The sequence below is a fragment of the Hippoglossus hippoglossus genome, chromosome 14 (genome assembly GCF_009819705.1).
Source record: "Hippoglossus hippoglossus isolate fHipHip1 chromosome 14, fHipHip1.pri, whole genome shotgun sequence".
Taxonomy (NCBI): domain Eukaryota; kingdom Metazoa; phylum Chordata; class Actinopteri; order Pleuronectiformes; family Pleuronectidae; genus Hippoglossus; species Hippoglossus hippoglossus.
Window position 1 is genome coordinate 14,449,766 of NC_047164.1, and position 18,237 is coordinate 14,468,002.

The window sequence follows — 18,237 nt, forward strand, 5'->3', positions numbered from 1 at the left end:
TACAGCAACTCATGAGATTAAAACCATGTCCGGCCTCAAACTATGACCGCATCCCGGAGAGGAGAATCGTCAGGGCAGCATGTTTGTTTGAATTATGATTATTATTATTATTATTATTAGTCCCTCTCGTTAAATCCATCCGTCCTTGAAATGCTCGCACTCATCTTCATTCAGCGGGGACAGTCTTCACATCTGGAGCCAAAACAGTGATGCAGATCCTCCAGCAGCAGCAGCAGCAGCAGCAGCATCAGCACCAGCACCAGCTCGATACAGCAGCAACCGCCGTTATCCTCTGGACCGGTTTGTGCGTGTGTGCGTGTGTGCGTGTGTGCGTGTGTGGTGCGCACGCCGGTCTAGGATAGGCTACAGACATGGATGCACAGGCTGCAGGGCGTTGCTGGCAGGATGCTACAGGAGGAGGACAAATAAATTACATTTATTGTTTTGGTTTTGATTGATTGCTCCTCGGAATTCTTACCTTTTAGATAAATACGCTCTTACAGAGTAAAAAAAAAAAAAAGATTCAGAAAATCAAAAAGACACATTTGAAGGATTTCATGAACTAAAAGTTGGAATGGCTTCACTGTTAAATCAGATTATGTGCAGAGGCTGTGTCACTGATGCCAATTTAAACATGTTATGATTTGATTTTCTATTCCGGGACTACTCTGGGTTGATGCGCATCCACGAGGAAACAAGATGAAACGGGGACTAATGCAATCGAAACACTGTTGTTTATACATATGTGGGTCATATGATCAGCACGGCTTCATTCTGCCACTGACGGTCAGTGTAAACGTGAGGAGGATCTTTTTTTGGTGACATCCAGGTCTGTCTCTTTAAAGGCCGCACCTGCGCAGCTGCCCGCCCGGTGCTGATGCTGCAGTGCCCGGGTTATTTTCGGTAAAGCAGCCGGGGTTACTCGCGTTCAAGCCGGGGCCTACATGTCTTACATCACCCCTGAGAGGGAATCAAGACCACTTTTAGCCAATCGCACCGCGCCTCTTCATCAGAGACGTTTAATAACGAGAGTCGCCACATGCACGAGCAGCTCGAGCACAGCGAGCCATGCACCCCCCTCACTGTGCCTCCTTATAGCTGCTATGATGTGCCACACACCAGGAACAAGCGAATCCATCACACTCAGAATACACGATTAGAAGTGTTAACTAACATATGTCTTCTTAGTATGTTCTGTACGACTCAGGCTTCATCTGATGGCGATGAATCAGTGTCTCAGTGTCCAAATAATAAAGGCACAGATCCCGCTCTTTCTTTCTTTATAACATATATATATATATATATAATGATAATGGTAATTATGAATAATACAATTAATGTTATTAATAATAATAATAATAATAATAATAATAATAATTGATTTAATGTGATACAATGGTGATTTAATAAACGGCCTACATATACTTACAGAAGATACACTTGCAGTAACACCATTGCTGAGCTGACATGTCCCTCTTGTCCAACACTTAAATGTACCACTGACCCTCTGTGAACTTACTTAAACTTGAAATTGTATTTAACTTGAAACTTGACTTGGTAATTAACTCAAATTAGTCCAGAAGAGAGACAGAATAAAAGAGAAGGATAAAAAAGAATAAGATTGAATGTGCAAATGTTTCGCATTCAGGGACACATGAAGTGGTGCTGCTTTAATCTGTTATTCTTCTGCAAAGGCCAAATCCCGATTGCATGATATAAAATGAGCTTTGAAGAAAGAGGGATGACCTTTCATCCATCGTCTGTAGAATAATTTCCCATTTGACACAAACTGTAAATCATCTAAAAGCAGCCAACAATTCTCATTCGTGCCCGAATGTTTGAGAAACCAACCGGGAGGCAGATCGTTCAATCGTACAAATGATCATTAATCCATGTCAGAGATAACAGTGTTTCTCTATTCATGAACTGCACATTAACCGGGCCCGCACCTGTCGCACCTTTTGAGATAAGTGCAAACACTCGTGGGAGTTTTACGTTCGGTCTGCGTCTGCTGAACATTGACAAGGTGACAGCATCAATGGAGGTATTCTGAGAAGCGGAGTGTGCTCCCAGAAGAGGGGTTAGGCGTCCTATAAGTACAGAGCTGCTGTGTCGTTACAGACACACATCAGAGGGGAAAAGATCACTCAGGATGGAACTCAGCTCAACGGCTCTCTTCTCCGTGGGCTTTCTTCTGCTGCTCCCACAAGCAACTCTCATGAGCAATGGTGAATTTAGAGCAGAATCCAGGAATAGAACATTGAAAGATTCACTATTGTGTGTGTGTGTGTGTGTGTGTGTGTGTGTGTGTGTGTGTGTGTGTGTGTGTGTGTGCGTGCGTGTGTGTGCGTGTGTGTGTGTGTGCGCGCATCATGAAAACTATTGCTATAACAATGTGATATTACAGGTCCAGAGTCTCTTCCAATTATTCTGACTGTGGAGAATGACCTGTCTAACATGACCCCTGAGACCTACTCCAGCTCTGTGGTGGAGGGAGGAGTGCTGCTGGGCGCTCTGAGGAGAGTTCAGGACACACAGCAGGATTTCAAGTAAGACCCCCCCCGTGACATCCCCGGCTCGGCTGGTTCTCCTGCATATTTAAGATCACTTCTGCTCTCAAAGAAACTCCACATGTCCACACGACTCTCCGTTTGTGTCTCTCAGGTTCACAGTGAAGGAGGACCCAGACTTTGGACTGATGCTGGAGAGCGTGAACGGAGTGGCTGGCAGCGAGAGCGAGCAGACGTACTGGGAGATCCTGTCAGGGAGCTCAGGAGAGTACAGCAGACTGGATGTGGGTGAGTACATCCTCCCCAGAGTCTCAGCACAACGTATCTGTGGAGGACTTAATGAGCTGTAATGAAGCAGGAGAATTGGTTGTCCTTTCACTTACTGCCTCAGGATGTTCTTCAGTGCGACTATTAAAAAAACTGCATTGATGTGACAATGAATGTTTTCTATTTCTGCCCGTCCATAATTACAGTCTGTTGTTTTGTAATATAATGAGCGCCTCTTTGATTATTTCTGAGAAAATTGCTGGATGAATAGTCCCTCATTATCTTGTTTTTACTCCAAGAGCGCTGCAGCGACTGAGCAGCACTAAATCTTAAATCATAAATATACCTGATCCACACTTTTGTCTTTTTATTAATCGCAGGAATTGGCTGCTACAAACCCAAAGCCAATGAACACATCATCCTCAGGTTCGGCGTGTGGCCTCAACACGTTTAGCAGAAGGGCTGTGGAGTCAGACGTCGATGATCAAGATTTGTTTTATTTTAAATTTTTGCATATATGACCGTCTCTGCATCGTGTGTTATTGTTGATGCTGATGACTGCTGTTTGTGAGAATAAACAAAATAGCAACATCTGCTGGCTTTCAGGAGTAATGTCATCTATCAAACGGGTTTGCAAAGAATCAAACATCTGAACAAATAATCAAAGAGTGACAGAGGCTTATTTAAGATATTTTATAATTATACTACAAATATATAATAATCCATTCATCCATTATCTCTCCCGTTTATCGAGGAGTCAATCCAAGCTGATATTAGGTAAGAGGCGGGGTACACCCTGGACAAGTTGCCAGAGCAACAGAGACAAACAACCATTCACACATATGGATCATTTAGAGTCTCCATTGTCTCTGCATGTCTTTGGACTGTGGAAGGAAGCCAGAGTAGCCACAGAAAACCACATATAAAACTGTACTATAATCATATATTAGGATAGAAATATTAAGAAAGGCAACAGGCCAGAAATGGCACATTCCACCATGATTACTTCAGAAAAAAAGGCATAAATAACATTGGGAGGTGAGAAGTATTATGTGATTGTTATACTAACAGTTATAAGTAGCATAATGTTTTATCTTCTGTTAACTGTCTGTTTGGGGAAGAAACTGGTATCAGCAATGTAAGCACAAGTCAATGGAAAAGCCGGATGCAAAAATAAATAAGAACTAACAAAAGTTTCTGAGCATGAAAATCAAATAAAATGAACTGGTTGTGAAGTGTGTGGACGCTTCATATCTTCATATAAAATATGTCATTGTGGGTTGAGTTCAAATAGTCATGCTAGTTTTTGTTCATTTTATTCCTTTAAAATTCTCCAGACATCATTTCACATTTACACCATCAATCTATATAAAAATAACAATTTGACTTTACAACAAAGTTTTTATGTGCCATTTTTCCACTTATAAATAATTTGAATATCAAAACATATAGCATTCTTCCTGTCAGTAGAAATAGTTAGCACGTAGCTTATAAGTTCTACAGCACTTGTGTTATCTCTGACCACAGCTCCTCCCTTTGTAACAAGATTAAGGTTTCAGCTCCGTCCAGGACAGATGGACTGAGAGGAGGTAAATGATGCAGAGACACTAATCTCTGTGATTTCACTCCCCTCTCTCCTTTAGTTCTACCTTCCAAGCATGTTTTTACAGACACATGTTAAATAAAGTATATTCAATACACCCGAGAGGTTAAATTTGTGACATAAAAGATGAATATAAAATGATAATTCTGTCTGAGTGCTGTCTAAACCCCCAAAGCCTGATAATTTGCCCAAAATGACCTTAAAATAATAACAGACCTCACAGCCTGGCACTTAAGGTACTTATAAAAAAATGATTTTAAGAATATCAAACAATTGTTTGACCCAAGTCTGACAGGACTGTTCAAAGTTTGAACATTAATTCCCCTCACTTTTCTTTTCTCGCCACCCTACATCACACAGATAAGATCAGCAGCTCTGAGTTGCTCATAATTCACCACTTACTGACTGACTGCCATCTTCTTGTCATATTGTAAACTCTCAAGGAGAAATTGGGTGTGCCAGAGAGATTAAAGATGGAGAATCATAGTGTGTGTGTGTGCATTTCTTCTTCATCTGATGTCTCACCGTACAGTCAACTCTGGGCTTTCTCCATGCTCTAGCCTGCAGATGCTGAAACGAAGAGACACAGGCATGAAATTCCTCAATGACAGACAGCAAATTAATGTTTGCAGTTCAATAATTAACCACATTCAAGTGTTTTTGCACCGAGATAACATTGCAACATGTTCACATAACTTTAGTTCAACGAGTCCGTTCCTTTTTTTGGGTATAGTGAGGAAACTACTCACCACATGATAAAGCGCAGTCACAAATGCAAGGGACACACTGTGCAAAGAAGCGCTTCCAGCCGCTCTCCTTCTTCTTGCAGTTGTCCATGCGGCTGCAGCCTTGCTTGGGCGGGCCGAAGTAGCTCTTGTAGGCGCAGGTGGAGTTGCAGGTCCCGTTCAGTTCCCTCTCACTTACTTCAACGCTGCCTCGCTGACACATTCCTACAAGACAGTCAGAGTGAATCACATGCTGAGCTGAAAGGGGGTCACACAACCTTCCTGTCAGTGTTTACTCACGGAGGCATGCCGGTTTCGGCGTCCACAGACCATTAGGCTGGCAAATTCTGGTAGGGTTTCCCACCAGCATGAAGCCAGGGCGACAGGTGTACCTCACTGCAGAGCCCACCCACCAGTCGTTACCGTACACTACACCATTATAATCCACGGCTGGCTTCCCACAGTTCACTGGCGCACACAGGAAAGATGAGCAAGTAAGCAAAACAAGGTTGACAGACCAGACAGTGACATTTCAAACAGTGTGGTAGTCCAAGTTTTTACCTTTGCACAGGGACTTGTAGCCGAGCCAGCAGCAGCTCGAGTCCCCACAGCGATCCCTCCTCAGCTCCTGGTGCAGCGCCTTACAGCCTCCTAGACAAAGGGGTGCTGACCCTGACCAGTATATGTCATCTATGTAGTCAGGTTGGGGATTCCATTCTGTCTCTCCTACAGTAAAAAAACCAAATGTTTAATCAACTTCTTCATACATTAGAATGGGACAAACATTGACATAATACAAGTTTTGGTTCCTGAGGTTTTTCTTTTGTTATTAATGTGATTGTTGTTATATAGGGATCCATAAAAGCTGTACGGTGAACATTATACTACCATTACAGGTCTTACCACTACCTTCCACCTCTTCAGTCCATTCAGGCAGCTGAGAAATTCCTCCCTGGAAGAATCCAAACAGGGAAAACAGCAGCAGAGGGTGAAACCTCACGGTGCCCATGTCTGATGGAATCAATTCCTATGATAAATCTGCAGAGGGATCTGAGACCTGTCATGAAACTTAGCACTGTACATCATCAGCTTTGCGAAGTCCACAGACTTGAAGTTAGTGGAAGTGAGTATCCAAGCTGCAGAATGAGGAAGCAGAGAGCAGTAACTAACACTTGAACTAAGCTGTATGTGCTGCCTAATCTTCTCCACTACACTAATCTGCCACCATGTCCTGTAAATCATGCTGTGACTGGACACACACGGCTTTGGCAAACATTTGTCATGATTCAAATCACCTAATCAGCAGAGCCTTGATAGATAAAGCAAACAAAGCCCATGAGATGACTGTGTGGTGTGAAACATTAATTTCATAGTTTAAATATTTGCCAATAAATCCAAGCAATTATAACATGACCTTGGTGGAAAGAATAAAAATACAAAAATATATATATATATATAATACAAAAAAACTCATTCAGTAGATTAGTTTGAACACAAAGTGATCCTTTTCACTGTCTATCCAGATTTACTTAGCTTTTTCGGCAAAAACATTTCAAATCACATGCATGAAAACTAAATCTATAAAAATTTGACAATACTAGAAAGTCAACACTTTGCCTTTGACTCAACTAATATCAGTTTACATACTGTGAGCGCAGTCTGTACATCATTGATTGATAACATGTCCATTCTAGAACAGTTAATTTATGCAATAAAATAGAGCTGAAGTTGAGCAATTGTATCAGCAGAGGGCACCGTAATGCAACCACAGCAGTGGCACTGCATATTCCTCGAGATGACTTGATAGATGTCAGAGAAATATTGTGTAACATATTAAAAACACTTTAATGCTAATACAAAAAAGTATTTGCTAATTTCAAACCCTTTGTGAAACAAGTTTATTTAAGTTATAAAGCAATTTTCAAAAAAATACACTTTCCAAGCTCATGAGGTTGGTCTTCTTTGCTGGATTCCACACATTATGGTGAATATTAATGTGTGGTGGATGCATTTCAGAATTTTGGACAGCGTTCCCATCTACAGGAGACTGACCATCCACTAGACCTTGTAGCATTAGTATTCAACTATCTGATCATGCTGCAGGACAATGAATTAATTTGAAATACAAAAAGAACCAGGTTCAATATTATCAAACAAAAAACATAAAAAGGCTTATTACCTAATATAGGCTTATGGTCAGGACCCTGGAGTATGTTTCCCTTCATTAAGACATGTTAATTGATCATAGCTACATCTCTGCACCAGCCCTCGTTAAAGGGTCAGAGAGTCCACAAGATGTTTCATACATTCACCATCCATGAAACAGCAGAGCTGATGACAGAATGTCCTTCCATGTAAAGGACGTGCATTCAGGACTGTGGTGGTCAAAACATCTGCATTCTTTGCTACTGAGCAGTATCCTAGAGAGTCAGCATGGCAGAGTCTTCCTCTTCTTGTGACAAAGCTCCAGTGAGAACGTACAACACGCCCTCTTCCTGACTGCTCTCCTCAGCGCCATCGGTCGGCTCAGTCCTCTGCTCCTCCAGCAGCACCCCCCTCAGTTCCACCTGCAACTCTGCAGGAGCTGCACCCGCAGATTCTTCCTCCAGCCCCTGGCCTTCACTGTGTCCACCATCCTCATCCTCCTCCCCTTGCCTGGTTTGCCTTTCCCTCATTAACTGCTCTGTGAGTTCGACGCTCTCGTAGCGAATCAACTGCAGCCGCATGAAGCCGTCTTCGTGCTCCTTGTACCTGACAGAAAAACAGGTCTTCAGTGCTTCAATACTCCACACGTCTCAAAGTCAGTGCTACTAAACGGATCATTGCAAGACATACCTGAACCTGGGGTGTCCAGAGGGCCATTTGAATTGGTGCTTTTTGTGCAGATGGACTGTGAGGTTGTTGCCCCTGGTGAAGCACTGACCACACACATGGCACTTGTAGCGAGGTATAAAATTCCCCTGATTATGGAGGAGAAACATCACAGAAAAATTAATTATATAAAACTTCCTTGAACGAAAGAGTGCAATTAAAAAATGTAAGGATTCCCCCTTTTACCTCGTGCTCTTTTTTGTGATGTATCTTCATGGTGGTGGAGGTACGACAAGTGAAACCACAGGCGGGAACATCGCAGCGAAAGGCCGGCTCGCTGCTGTGGCTATCCAGGTGTTTACGCAAATCGATCAGATTCTTACAGCTAAAAATCAAAAAAGAAGAAAACTTCAATGCAAGTGTGTCCACAATCTAACGTCAATTCAAACTGCTGCTGTTTCAGTGGATGTGAAACCTGTATTCGCAGTATTCACAGCTGTATGGCTTCTCGTTACTGTGGCGGAACTTGATATGGCTGCGTAGTGAGGAGGGTGATGGACAAGTCATGTCACAGAGCGGGCATTTGTAGTGGCTCACTGTACAAACAATGAAAAAGACAAATGCGATTTGTTGTATCATCAGTGGGGGGGTTGTGAATCTCAGGGTTTACTGTTTCAAGGTTTTACGTGAAGGGTGGAGATCAATATACAAATGTAAGACACGGTTTGAAAATGATTAATAGAATAAACTGAGCACGCTTTTGAATTATTTGGCTAAAGCTTGTAGAAAGTGCAGTCTGGTGTTTAAGGGTGTGACTTCATTTCTGCAAATTCAGTGGGGTCAGTGGGAATCATGTCCTTAGTCCACCTCCATACTAATATAGAGCTGCTCATCTCACGCTTTGAATCAAGGGAACTACTACTTTAAACTAATAGATTATTTGTCAATACTATTTGAGAACATCCTCCATGACATTTTGGGAAATACTTTCTTTTTCATTCCTTGAGTGAGATGAGAAAATTGATTGTGACAATGACTGACCGTGGGTCCTCATGTGGTCTCTCAGCAGCCTTTCTGTTGCAAAACGTTTGGAACAGTGAGAACACTGGAACCTCTGACCTACAGCCCAAACAAGCCCAAAAAGCAAGTATGTTAAATTACAAAACTTAATAAGTTGCAAAATATTGTTATTAGTCATCCGGTCATGATTCTGACATTTCTTTTTACCTTCCATGGCGCTCTGTCGTATGATGTGGTCAAACAACTTGGTGTTGTTGGCGTACATCCCCCCACAGCCTGGACATGCCACTACCTTCTCCTGGGTGTGGCTGCGCAGATGCTCCCTCATCTTAGGACGACCCTTCGCAGTGGCTTCGCAATCTGATGACAGACAAGTGCAGAACTTGTACTCAACAATCTCATATTCTTAGTATTAGATAGAATAGTTACTCATCCCTTTAAACCTTTTTCACAATAAATTTACTATATAGGATTTACAGATACATCAACATGTCTAAAATAAAATCTAAAGATGAATCATGTGACATTACCTTTCCATCCACAGCGTATTAGGAATTCACAGTCTCCTGTTGGTATATCTATGCACAGGCTATGCATCTCCACATGGCGGTAGAACCACTCAGGGTTTTCATATGGTGGTTGCTTGGATAGATATGGGGAAAAAAACAATCCATCAATGCATAGGCAGAGAGACATTTAAGTTTAAAGTCTACTTCACAGCTTTTGAAACGGAAGAAATCCTTCGATTTATCTCGTGTCACTGGATCATAATTACATCACATTTAAAATAAGTTTCCACCAAATCTCTTAACTGATGTAAAAAATGGATATATTAATTTAACTGGGGCTATGAGGAACAACTGCCGAGATGTTGTCATTTATGCTGGTGTGGCATGTTTCACACGTGTAGACTGTGGTCCACTGTACCTCGCACTCCTCCCAGAGACAGACAAAATTGTCTGGGATTTCAGGGATGATGTTGCGGTTGTGGAAGCCGATGGAGCAGCTGCCGAGTTCTGGCTGCGCATTGAGCACCTGCTGACCCAACTGCTTCAGCTTGGTGTGGTAACAGTGAAAGAAAAGATGCCGCCGCAACTCCTCAGGACCCTCCAGTGAGCAGAAACCACAGTCTCTCCAGAGACAGTTTCTTTCCCCTTGGCACGGAAAGCAGAGACCATGCATAAGGAATAGTAATCACCCTTTTCTGGGGCAGCATTTAACAGCACAGAGAGTGCACTGGATGGACATTACGTTTCATTTTTATAGCCCCAAATTGTACAACATACAAGGCACTTAGTCGGGTCGAGAGCTCACAATATTATTGAGAAACACAACAGTTACCACAATGAGCAAAAATTTGGCAACTGTGGGGGGGAAAAAATCCCTTTTAACAGTGAGAAACCTCTGACAGCACCAGACCTGGGACCGTTTGGGAGGTCATCTGCCTGGACCAGACGGGGTGAGAGGAGCAAACACGTCAAATAAAGACTGTAGGAATTGTAGTCCCCTTTATACTGATTCAACCACTTTTAGGGGACAAAACTAAATGGATGTATAACTTAGTAATCATATTTAATAGACACCAGCAAAGACTTGTTTTGTTGGTCTTTCTGCCTCCAGTGAGGTCTTCAGCTATTCACTACGATACTTGACACAATGACACTTGAACTTCAGTCATTTCAATCTGTTGCAGAGCCATGTCAGTGCCCCACTACCTCCAGACTACCCTCCTCAATTACGTTTACCTCTTACATATAAATGGACAACACTCGTCTCCTCACCTTCTGCTTCTTCCTCGTCCTCCTCCGCCATGTTCCCAGCACTAAGGTGACCCTCCGCATGTTTGCAGAAGTTTTCCATCCGACTGAAGGACTCCTGACACGGGCCCCACTCGCACTCGAATTTCAGGGCTTTCTTCTGGATCCGCGTGTTGGGAGGCATCTCTCCGTTGAGTCAGGCCGAAGCTACAGACGTTGTTTCCCGAGGTGTGAGCATCACCTGCGGAGCCCTGGCTGTGTTTAGCTAACAGCAGGTTTAAAAACACCGAGCAGCTGTAACACGAGCTAACACAAGCTAACAGGCTCTATCCTGGAGCTCTGCGACAAACGGAAACACACAGGAAGTCAAATTCTACCTTGGATATCAGCCTCAACACAATAACCTGCTAAAGGCACTGACATCATGTAAACAGCAGTTTGTTTTCACTACGCGGGCTGTGTGCAGTGCAGATACAAGTCCCCCCTGAAACAACGCTCAAGTGTTTAATAGTTCCCGGTGCGCTTATGTTTCTTTCTATGGTTCTGCCTCAAAATCCCCTTTAGATTTTTCCATAATCATTTCAAACAATTTGCACAGAATATTACTTTAATTTGATCTGTTGTAATTCACTTATGTACTTTTTAGTTTAAGCCACTGTTTACTTTGACTCAACTACACAACTTTACTCCTCATTTATTTTTCTACTTACAGATTAGTATGTATGGAAGCCCATTCCTGCCAGTGAAAGAAAGACGATGAAGTCTAAATCAAAATTCAAAATCATTATTACGAAATTATGATAAATGAAAGGTTCAGTGTGTGGAATTTAGTGGCATCTAGTGGTGAAGTTGCATGTTGCAGCTGAATACCCCTCACCTCACTCTCCCCTTCCAAACATGTAAGAGAACCTGTGGTAGCCTTCCGTTGTCATAAAAACTCAAAAGGTTGGTCTGTATCTAAAAGTTTGTCCAGTCTGGAATACTTAAAAAAAACATGGCGGCTTCAGTAAAGAGGACCTGCTCCTGATGAAAGAATTAAGTATTTAAATATAAAAGATGAAACACACTAGTGAAAACATCACTAAGATTATTTTATATTCAATTCCAATAGATCCCTTTCACCTAAATCTTACACGTGGAACCTTTAAGAGATCGTGAGTCAAAATTATGAAATTTAAAAGTCAAAATTATGAGATAGTAAGTTATTATTTTGAGATACTAAGTCTTTATTTTATATTTACTGAGTCATTATGTTGAGAAATTTTCTCACATAATTTTCTTTTAACAAAGTAATGGAAATGGGTTTCCATAAATGTGGTACGTTGTACTCCCACTACACATTTATTTTTCTACTTTGGCTTTAACTCACAAAATATGATCATTTATTGCAGTATTAGAGTAAAAAAACACCTAACTGATTGACTGATATCAATTATTTTTTATCAATTTAAACATTTAGTTAATGTCATGTTACATGTCAGAATACTGTGTGTATCTTAAACATATCTTTGGCATGTCTGCACTGCAATTCTTGTTACTTATTTGGTTGCTATATTCACATATATATACACAAATGTATAGGATATTTCAAATGATCAATTTTATCCATTTATTCAGCTATATTTTAAACTATAAGTCCATATAAATATAAAAATAAAATATACGTTGTATAGTATTTTTGTAATGCAGTATTACAAGTTACATGAACACTAAATCCAATAATGATGTCAGATTACTTTTTTCAGTTTTTATTTCTGAAGTTGAGCCTTCGATCTCGACAGTAAACAGATTCTCACAGGTAGTTACATTCCTAAACAAAACAGTCCAGTGCTAGTTGACTTCACATTGGTGTTTGCTGAACCTTTTTTTGTGTGGGGAGGTAAATGCATATCAGTCATAAAAAAATACAGTTATGTACCAAATAAAACAAAAACAGGTAGAAATCAATCAATTCTAATTATTGTAGTAAGGACATCCTTCACCTTCCATATTTTTAGTAATTTACAACAACCCAGCGATAATAATCTCATTTATCTTCTCTATTGTTCCATTTTGTTTACCTGCCTCCACCTAATTCCCTGCAACAGTCATCAGACTTCTAGTCTTATCTTTTCTTCACAATCACCATTCTGTGTGCGTTTGTTCGGAGGTAAAAACCAAACATTCAAAATGATGTCCAACCTTCCCACTACACTAACTTTGCTGCATGGATTGATAGTCAAGCAAAACGAAGCGCGAATGGGTACATTTTCCCGAAGCCATTTTTCTTCAACAGCACATTCAAGCAATGGACCACTATGTTTAATTTATATTTAAATCTTCATAGAGCAATTATAGCTCCATAAACGTCTCGGAGTCTGTCCTGAAGATCAAAACTCTTCCTCACGGACTGTTCTGTCCTCTAAAAAACCCAGTACACAAAATGTACTTTCAGGGAGGACATTACAGACAATTCCAGACACATGTTCATGCTTGTAATCAGTGAAATTCAAAGGAGGATGACAAACAGTAGAGCTGTTGGTTGATGCCGTTTATGCTTTTATGTGAAAATGTTCTGGCAAAGTGAAACACAGCTCTGAACCTTGCACCTTGAGTCCCTCCTGCAGGTCGAGTCTGAGGCATGGAACCTATTAAAAAGGCAGATGCCTGTTAAATAGTTCCAAAACAATTTTCTCAGACAGAACTCGCTCGTGTTTCCAGCAGAGCCGTCTAGACATCATAGAAGAGACGCACCAGATGATAACGGATCCCAAAAGCCGCGACGCTGCCTATCACCTGAAGGAGAAATGAGATAGAGATGAGCACCAAGGGAAGCATTCATATACTTCCAGTGTATTTGGACACAGCGGCTCTGGTATACCTGGATCGTGAGCATGATGACTGTGAGAGTTCTCTCGTGGATGGGGCCGAGCAATTTCAGAACCAGATTTATTAAAGTCATGTTGTTGCACTCAATAAAGTCATCATCTCCCTCCTCAGCTCTTTGCACCTCGAGCAGCTTCAATAACTCTGCCACCTGTTGAGGATCAAACATGTTACTGTTATTACCCAATAAACCCAGTTGGAAGCCTGCCACTGATCTGCATCACGCCCATGTTTACCCACCTACACCACTCCTTACCACATGCACTTTATTAATAGTTAACCTGGTGTCAGAGCTCTCATTGGCTTTCCACATCTCCATTTTTAGTTAATCAATTGTAAAAAATTATGAAGTGAAACCAAATGGATTTTCTGTCTAACTATCAGTTTAATTAATAAGGGAATTCACATTTAATCAGAGACTGGTCTGTGAGACTAATTAGTCAACCAGCAATATTGTTTTGGGTTTTACTGCATTTTAATTTCAGGTATTGAAGGTATAGTCACCCTCTTGCAATATTCACAAGTCTTTACTGAAAAAAAAAGGATCAGCAACAATTTTGACAATTGAAGGATCATTTATGTAAATTATTAGAAAAAATTTCAAACATCTGATGGTACCAACTCCTCCACAATGAGGATTTTCCACTTTTACAGACTTATAAGAATGTCTTGGGGTTTGGGACGATCAGCTTTGGCTTAGGGAAGTTATTACATCATTATTACTTATTAAATTATCTTTGACTATCTTTGTCTTTCACTTGTGTCTTTTTACATTTTTTAGATCAAGCAACTAACAAAATAATCAAAATCAACAATAAAATCTGGGTGCAGCCAAATATAATTTTAAATTAAATAGCTTTGGATTTGACTGTTGATGAGACATAATGAGTCATTTGAAAACTCTAGGAAAATCGGATTAAACTAATTAATACGTTTTTAAAAATATCAATAGAATAATACATAATCAAAACAAAAGTCCTCTGGAGCCCTGCAGGGAAATGTTTCAGCTCAGTAAAACTGTTTTTACCTTTGATCAGATCAAACAATAAACATATATAAACACAACAAAAGTATATAAGATAACACAAAAATGAGAGCTTTACCTTTAATATGAGGTGACCTAAACTAGAAAGATCCTTTCTTTTGAATTTAGAGTAACTCATCCCCAGCTTGCCTGTGTCTCGATTCAGTCTATTATTTGCAGGAACATTGGGAAAAAGACAAAAAGGGTAAAAATGAAAACAATTGGAGAATATAATCAGCATAAATGAATGAGAAAAACACCTCAGGCAGTGTGTTACCTGGGGAGCCGGTGTCTGGGACAGGGGATGATGTGGAAAAGCTGAGGCAAGGAGTAGACAAAGTTTACCACTTGAGGAATGAAGAACAGCAGCATTGTTTTGCTGAAGTGTCCCAATATGCCAACTACAGCAAAGGTCATTCCGGCAAAGTAGCAGAAAGTGTCTCCCACAAAGACAGATGAGGGGTACCTGTGGCAAAATAGGTTGCAAGTTAGAAAATGTTTACATTAAAAAGGACACCAATGTATCCCACCGCACTTTCAAATATAGAGCAGATACCTACAGTACGAGGTGAAGCGGGGGGGTTTAACTTACCAGTTGTGGTAAAAAAGTGCTAGTGTGGTGAAGAAGAATGGTATCATGAAGTAGAGGGAGAAAACGTGGTCATCGCGGTAATCTCCTGATTAATGACAAAACCAGAACACAAACCAAATGTTAGAAACTTAGTATGTTACAATGAATATCTGTGCATCAGGTGAGCTACACAGCAAAAAACATCCACATTTTTAAAACATAAAGTATCATATTCATTCCTAAAAAGGTGATAAACTCTGTATCCGACGTGATACGATAACTCCCCACTTTTGCATTTTTGCTTGTTTTAGGGATTTTCAAGGAAAACAAACGTATCCATAACATATGATTTGCAGCGTATAGAGTGAGATCTGTGATGATGATGAGGAGGGACTAGGCAGCCACACACACCATTGAGCTCCAGCAGGTTGAAAACGATGATGGAGCCGGAGATGAACAGGGCTTGACCTGACTCGATGCCGTTGATGCCGGCCAGGATGTTGATGGCATTTGTGCAGAATACTGCGAGCATCCCCATGTAGACGTAGTAGAGAATACCTGCAGGGATCAGAATTTACATTGTTTGTTTAGATAACAAGTATAATGCGTTTCCTCAAAATGTGTGTGTTAATCAGCATAATGGACAGTCAAGCTGATGTTTTTATGTTTCTATGTACAAAAGAAAAGCAGGTTTCTTTTCTTTCAAGATTCATATTTCAAAAGAGATGCCAGACAGAGAACATCATCATATAATCCGATCTGGCCTGGGAACTAAAGCCAGACGATGAAGATATTTGAGGGCTGAATGGACAAGGTAAACATGTTTATGCATTATGGAAACATCGGTGGACAAATGCTGATACTGGTATGTCTGTGAAAGGCTCATATAATATCAGCCAACTGATAAATCTGTCAGAATCAACTGGGAGCATCTTCAGATCCTCCAGGAGGAGTTGGACAAGTTGATCAAGGGGAAAACGGACATGTGGTTACCTTGGTTACAAGAACAGTTCTGCCGCACAACTCACCCAGATCCAAGTTCAGGCCGAGCAGGGCTCTGAAGGGCTTGGGCACCACGATGACCGTGTTGCCAAAGTTGGTGAAATAGACCATGAGCAGCGGCAGCGAGGCAATGGTGGGGAGCAGGAGCTTGTGTCTCCAGCGCAGGTTCAGCACGTCGTCCGCGAAGCCCAGGAAGATCATGCAGCAGATGGCCAGCAGGGCACCAATCAGCTGCACAAACTGACCAGCACACAACACAGGTCAGAGCTGCAGGGGCCACTACAGTCAACATGTGAGAAAAACACGACATCGGCAGACCCACCTCATCGTGAGGGAAGCCCATGCACTGATCTCCCACAAAGCAGCTGAGGAAAGGCACTGGGATGAAGCAGAAGAGGATGATGAGGAAGACTGTCCCACTGATGACTCCTTGAGACTCGGGACTGCAAACACACGTGACCAGGAAGAGAAACAAAAGCGAGAATTATTGCCGGAAAAGAGCACAATGACGACAAAAAGGACAAAGTGAAAGAAAAACCCATCAGAGGACCGAGGGTAAAATGACTCACACTTCCTTTTTGGATGTTTTGTTCAGGTCTATTCCGAACAACCTGGCTTTGATGAAGTGGTCTTTGAAAGCAGGGATGAGTTTCAATGTGGCCAAACAGCCGAGGAAGGACATGAAGCAGTTGATGACCAGCGGCTGGACCGGGACCGGTGCCGTGTTTCCCGGCATATTGGCGAGTCAGGGTCCGACAGATCAAGTTTAGGTTTCCAGCTAAATCTGACGTTTCCCCCCCTTTCAGACGATCGATGCACGAGCTTCGGCTGGAGTCTTCACGGAGCTACAACATGTCACACCGCCATGTTCAGAGCAAAACACACCTCTGTCAGGGGAAGAAGAGTCCACAGGTCCCAGTACAGATCCATAGCAAGTTTCATTACAGGCTGTTCATGGTGGTTTGTGTCCACACGCCTCCAACTGTCTGAACTCCACGTCTCTGTTAAGACCTCCTGTGTGACGAGCCTGACACTTCCTGTTCAGCTCTTCAAAACAAAACTTCGGCAGAGCTTCATGGTTCTGGTTGGATGGGTAGTGTTGTGTTTAGGATAACGCTTTGATGGTGGTAAATTAATGCAGTTGTGTTGTTTTTTAGACAATAAGAATGACTTTTTTTTAGATTTGAAGGGAATTGCTCCTGTACACAAACTTTTGCCCTCGTTCAACTCACCCGTAAACGATCATTTGCTTTTTTACTTCCGGTCAGTGTCAAAACTGTGTTGACACGGAAGTGAACTGTCAGGACATTTAAAAAAAAAAAAGATAAATCAAAAGACTCTTTCTTTTTCTTTTTTTTTCTCTCTGATATCATAAAGACGATGGTGGGCACATTACAAATATAAAAATTAGAACGAAACAAGTTGATGATGTTATTGAACAAAACTAATAAAAAACTAATATACCAATATTAGATTCGTGTGTCAACATTTGATCAACACAAATTGACTTAATATTACATCAACATCAGTAAAACATCAACAAACGAACCAGGGTTTTTGGAACTGGGTTAAATGGATCCAGTTGATTTTGTACTTGAGCAAAAATTCTGAAAAAAATTGACAAGAATAAAGAAATATATGAAATAAAAAATGAATGAAAAAACATGTAGATAAATTTAAGATAATTTTAAATATTCACAACACACATTTAGTAAATTTATAAGACATACAGTTTACCGGTTTCAAATATATTTACTATTTTTCTGGTGTTGTTGTTCTTAAATTATTTGGTCCTTTTCTCTCTAATTTCTATATGGAAAACTGAATTTATGTATATTATGTTATGTGACATAATTTGGCAGGGATTATCCCAAAAATGTATGATATTTCATCAATATTATATCATAGTTACCACAAAAGACGGGGTTTCAGATTGAGCTCTGCAAAAAGTACAAATCACACTTAAATCTAAAACTTATGAGTGACTTTTTTATTGATTGTTTAGATGTTTTTAGACGTCTTGGGTGGTGTGCTTTTAGTTTGAAGGCGGAGTTTTTAACTTCCTTGTTGCTGTAGCGCTTT

At 40.9% G+C, this 18,237-nt stretch overlaps 4 protein-coding genes across 6 annotated transcripts; 1 reads left to right on the forward strand and 3 right to left on the reverse strand.

Moving 5' to 3' along the window:
- The first annotated feature begins 177 nt into the window (after nucleotides 1-177).
- On the forward strand, nucleotides 178-3,368 carry LOC117774447. 2 transcript variants are annotated; one of them, XM_034606883.1, is made up of 4 exons: nucleotides 178-300; nucleotides 2,408-2,549; nucleotides 2,665-2,798; nucleotides 3,158-3,368. In XM_034606883.1, exons 1-4 carry the CDS (start codon nucleotides 210-212, stop codon nucleotides 3,229-3,231), a joined length of 441 nt encoding a protein of 146 aa, XP_034462774.1. In that variant the 5' UTR covers nucleotides 178-209; the 3' UTR covers nucleotides 3,232-3,368. The 2 variants fall into 2 exon arrangements, with proteins under 2 accessions (XP_034462774.1, XP_034462775.1); XM_034606884.1 differs by lacking the exon at nucleotides 178-300 and adding an exon at nucleotides 2,072-2,228.
- Nucleotides 3,369-4,129: 761 nt separating this feature from the next.
- Nucleotides 4,130-6,779, reverse strand: si:ch211-117m20.4 (sushi, von Willebrand factor type A, EGF and pentraxin domain-containing protein 1). The gene is made up of 5 exons (XM_034607112.1): nucleotides 6,009-6,779; nucleotides 5,667-5,831; nucleotides 5,406-5,573; nucleotides 5,130-5,330; nucleotides 4,130-4,950 (listed from the first exon to the last, which is right to left on the reverse strand). The coding sequence occupies exons 1-5, from the start codon at nucleotides 6,112-6,114 to the stop codon at nucleotides 4,937-4,939; spliced, it is 654 nt and encodes a 217-aa protein (XP_034463003.1). The 5' UTR covers nucleotides 6,115-6,779; the 3' UTR covers nucleotides 4,130-4,936.
- A 200-nt stretch (nucleotides 6,780-6,979) lies between these two features.
- Nucleotides 6,980-11,191, reverse strand: hinfp (histone H4 transcription factor). The gene is made up of 9 exons (XM_034607110.1): nucleotides 10,718-11,191; nucleotides 9,864-10,090; nucleotides 9,467-9,578; nucleotides 9,144-9,296; nucleotides 8,958-9,035; nucleotides 8,392-8,512; nucleotides 8,163-8,301; nucleotides 7,941-8,065; nucleotides 6,980-7,856 (listed from the first exon to the last, which is right to left on the reverse strand). The coding sequence occupies exons 1-9, from the start codon at nucleotides 10,875-10,877 to the stop codon at nucleotides 7,526-7,528; spliced, it is 1,446 nt and encodes a 481-aa protein (XP_034463001.1). The 5' UTR covers nucleotides 10,878-11,191; the 3' UTR covers nucleotides 6,980-7,525.
- Nucleotides 11,192-12,388: 1,197 nt separating this feature from the next.
- On the reverse strand, nucleotides 12,389-17,368 carry dpagt1 (dolichyl-phosphate (UDP-N-acetylglucosamine) N-acetylglucosaminephosphotransferase 1 (GlcNAc-1-P transferase)). Of its 2 annotated transcripts, XM_034607062.1 has the most exons (9): nucleotides 16,725-17,368; nucleotides 16,478-16,598; nucleotides 16,182-16,395; nucleotides 15,565-15,711; nucleotides 15,175-15,259; nucleotides 14,860-15,048; nucleotides 14,662-14,749; nucleotides 13,554-13,709; nucleotides 12,389-13,468 (listed from the first exon to the last, which is right to left on the reverse strand). In XM_034607062.1, the coding sequence occupies exons 1-9, from the start codon at nucleotides 16,889-16,891 to the stop codon at nucleotides 13,403-13,405; spliced, it is 1,233 nt and encodes a 410-aa protein (XP_034462953.1). In that variant the 5' UTR covers nucleotides 16,892-17,368; the 3' UTR covers nucleotides 12,389-13,402. The 2 variants fall into 2 exon arrangements, with proteins under 2 accessions (XP_034462953.1, XP_034462954.1); XM_034607063.1 differs by lacking the exons at nucleotides 12,389-13,468; nucleotides 13,554-13,709 and adding an exon at nucleotides 13,795-14,213 and having other exon boundaries at nucleotides 14,546-14,749.
- Nucleotides 17,369-18,237: the final 869 nt, after the last annotated feature.

Excerpts from the sequence above, each read along its gene's own strand:
- LOC117774447 (XM_034606883.1), top strand. The coding sequence starts at position 210 with ATGCAGATCCTCCAGCAGCAGCAGCAGCAGCAGCAGCATCAGCACCAG. Across the intron at positions 301-2,407 it reads CGCCGTTATCCTCTGGACCG|GTCCAGAGTCTCTTCCAATT; the intron begins GTTTGTGCGTGT and ends GTGATATTACAG. Across the intron at positions 2,550-2,664 it reads GACACACAGCAGGATTTCAA|GTTCACAGTGAAGGAGGACC; the intron begins GTAAGACCCCCC and ends TGTGTCTCTCAG.
- si:ch211-117m20.4 (XM_034607112.1), bottom strand. The coding sequence starts at position 6,114 with ATGGGCACCGTGAGGTTTCACCCTCTGCTGCTGTTTTCCCTGTTTGGA. Across the intron at positions 5,832-6,008 it reads TGAAGAGGTGGAAGGTAGTG|GAGAGACAGAATGGAATCCC; the intron begins GTAAGACCTGTA and ends TTTTTACTGTAG. Across the intron at positions 5,574-5,666 it reads CTACAAGTCCCTGTGCAAAG|TGAACTGTGGGAAGCCAGCC; the intron begins GTAAAAACTTGG and ends TGTGTGCGCCAG.
- hinfp (XM_034607110.1), bottom strand. The coding sequence starts at position 10,877 with ATGCCTCCCAACACGCGGATCCAGAAGAAAGCCCTGAAATTCGAGTGC. Across the intron at positions 9,297-9,466 it reads AATACGCTGTGGATGGAAAG|ATTGCGAAGCCACTGCGAAG; the intron begins GTAATGTCACAT and ends GTCTGTCATCAG. Across the intron at positions 8,302-8,391 it reads TGTGAATACTGCGAATACAG|CTGTAAGAATCTGATCGATT; the intron begins GTTTCACATCCA and ends TTTGATTTTTAG.
- dpagt1 (XM_034607062.1), bottom strand. The coding sequence starts at position 16,891 with ATGCCGGGAAACACGGCACCGGTCCCGGTCCAGCCGCTGGTCATCAAC. Across the intron at positions 15,260-15,564 it reads CAACCTGCTGGAGCTCAATG|GAGATTACCGCGATGACCAC; the intron begins GTGTGTGTGGCT and ends GTCATTAATCAG. Across the intron at positions 13,469-13,553 it reads TCATCATGCTCACGATCCAG|GTGATAGGCAGCGTCGCGGC; the intron begins GTATACCAGAGC and ends TTTCTCCTTCAG.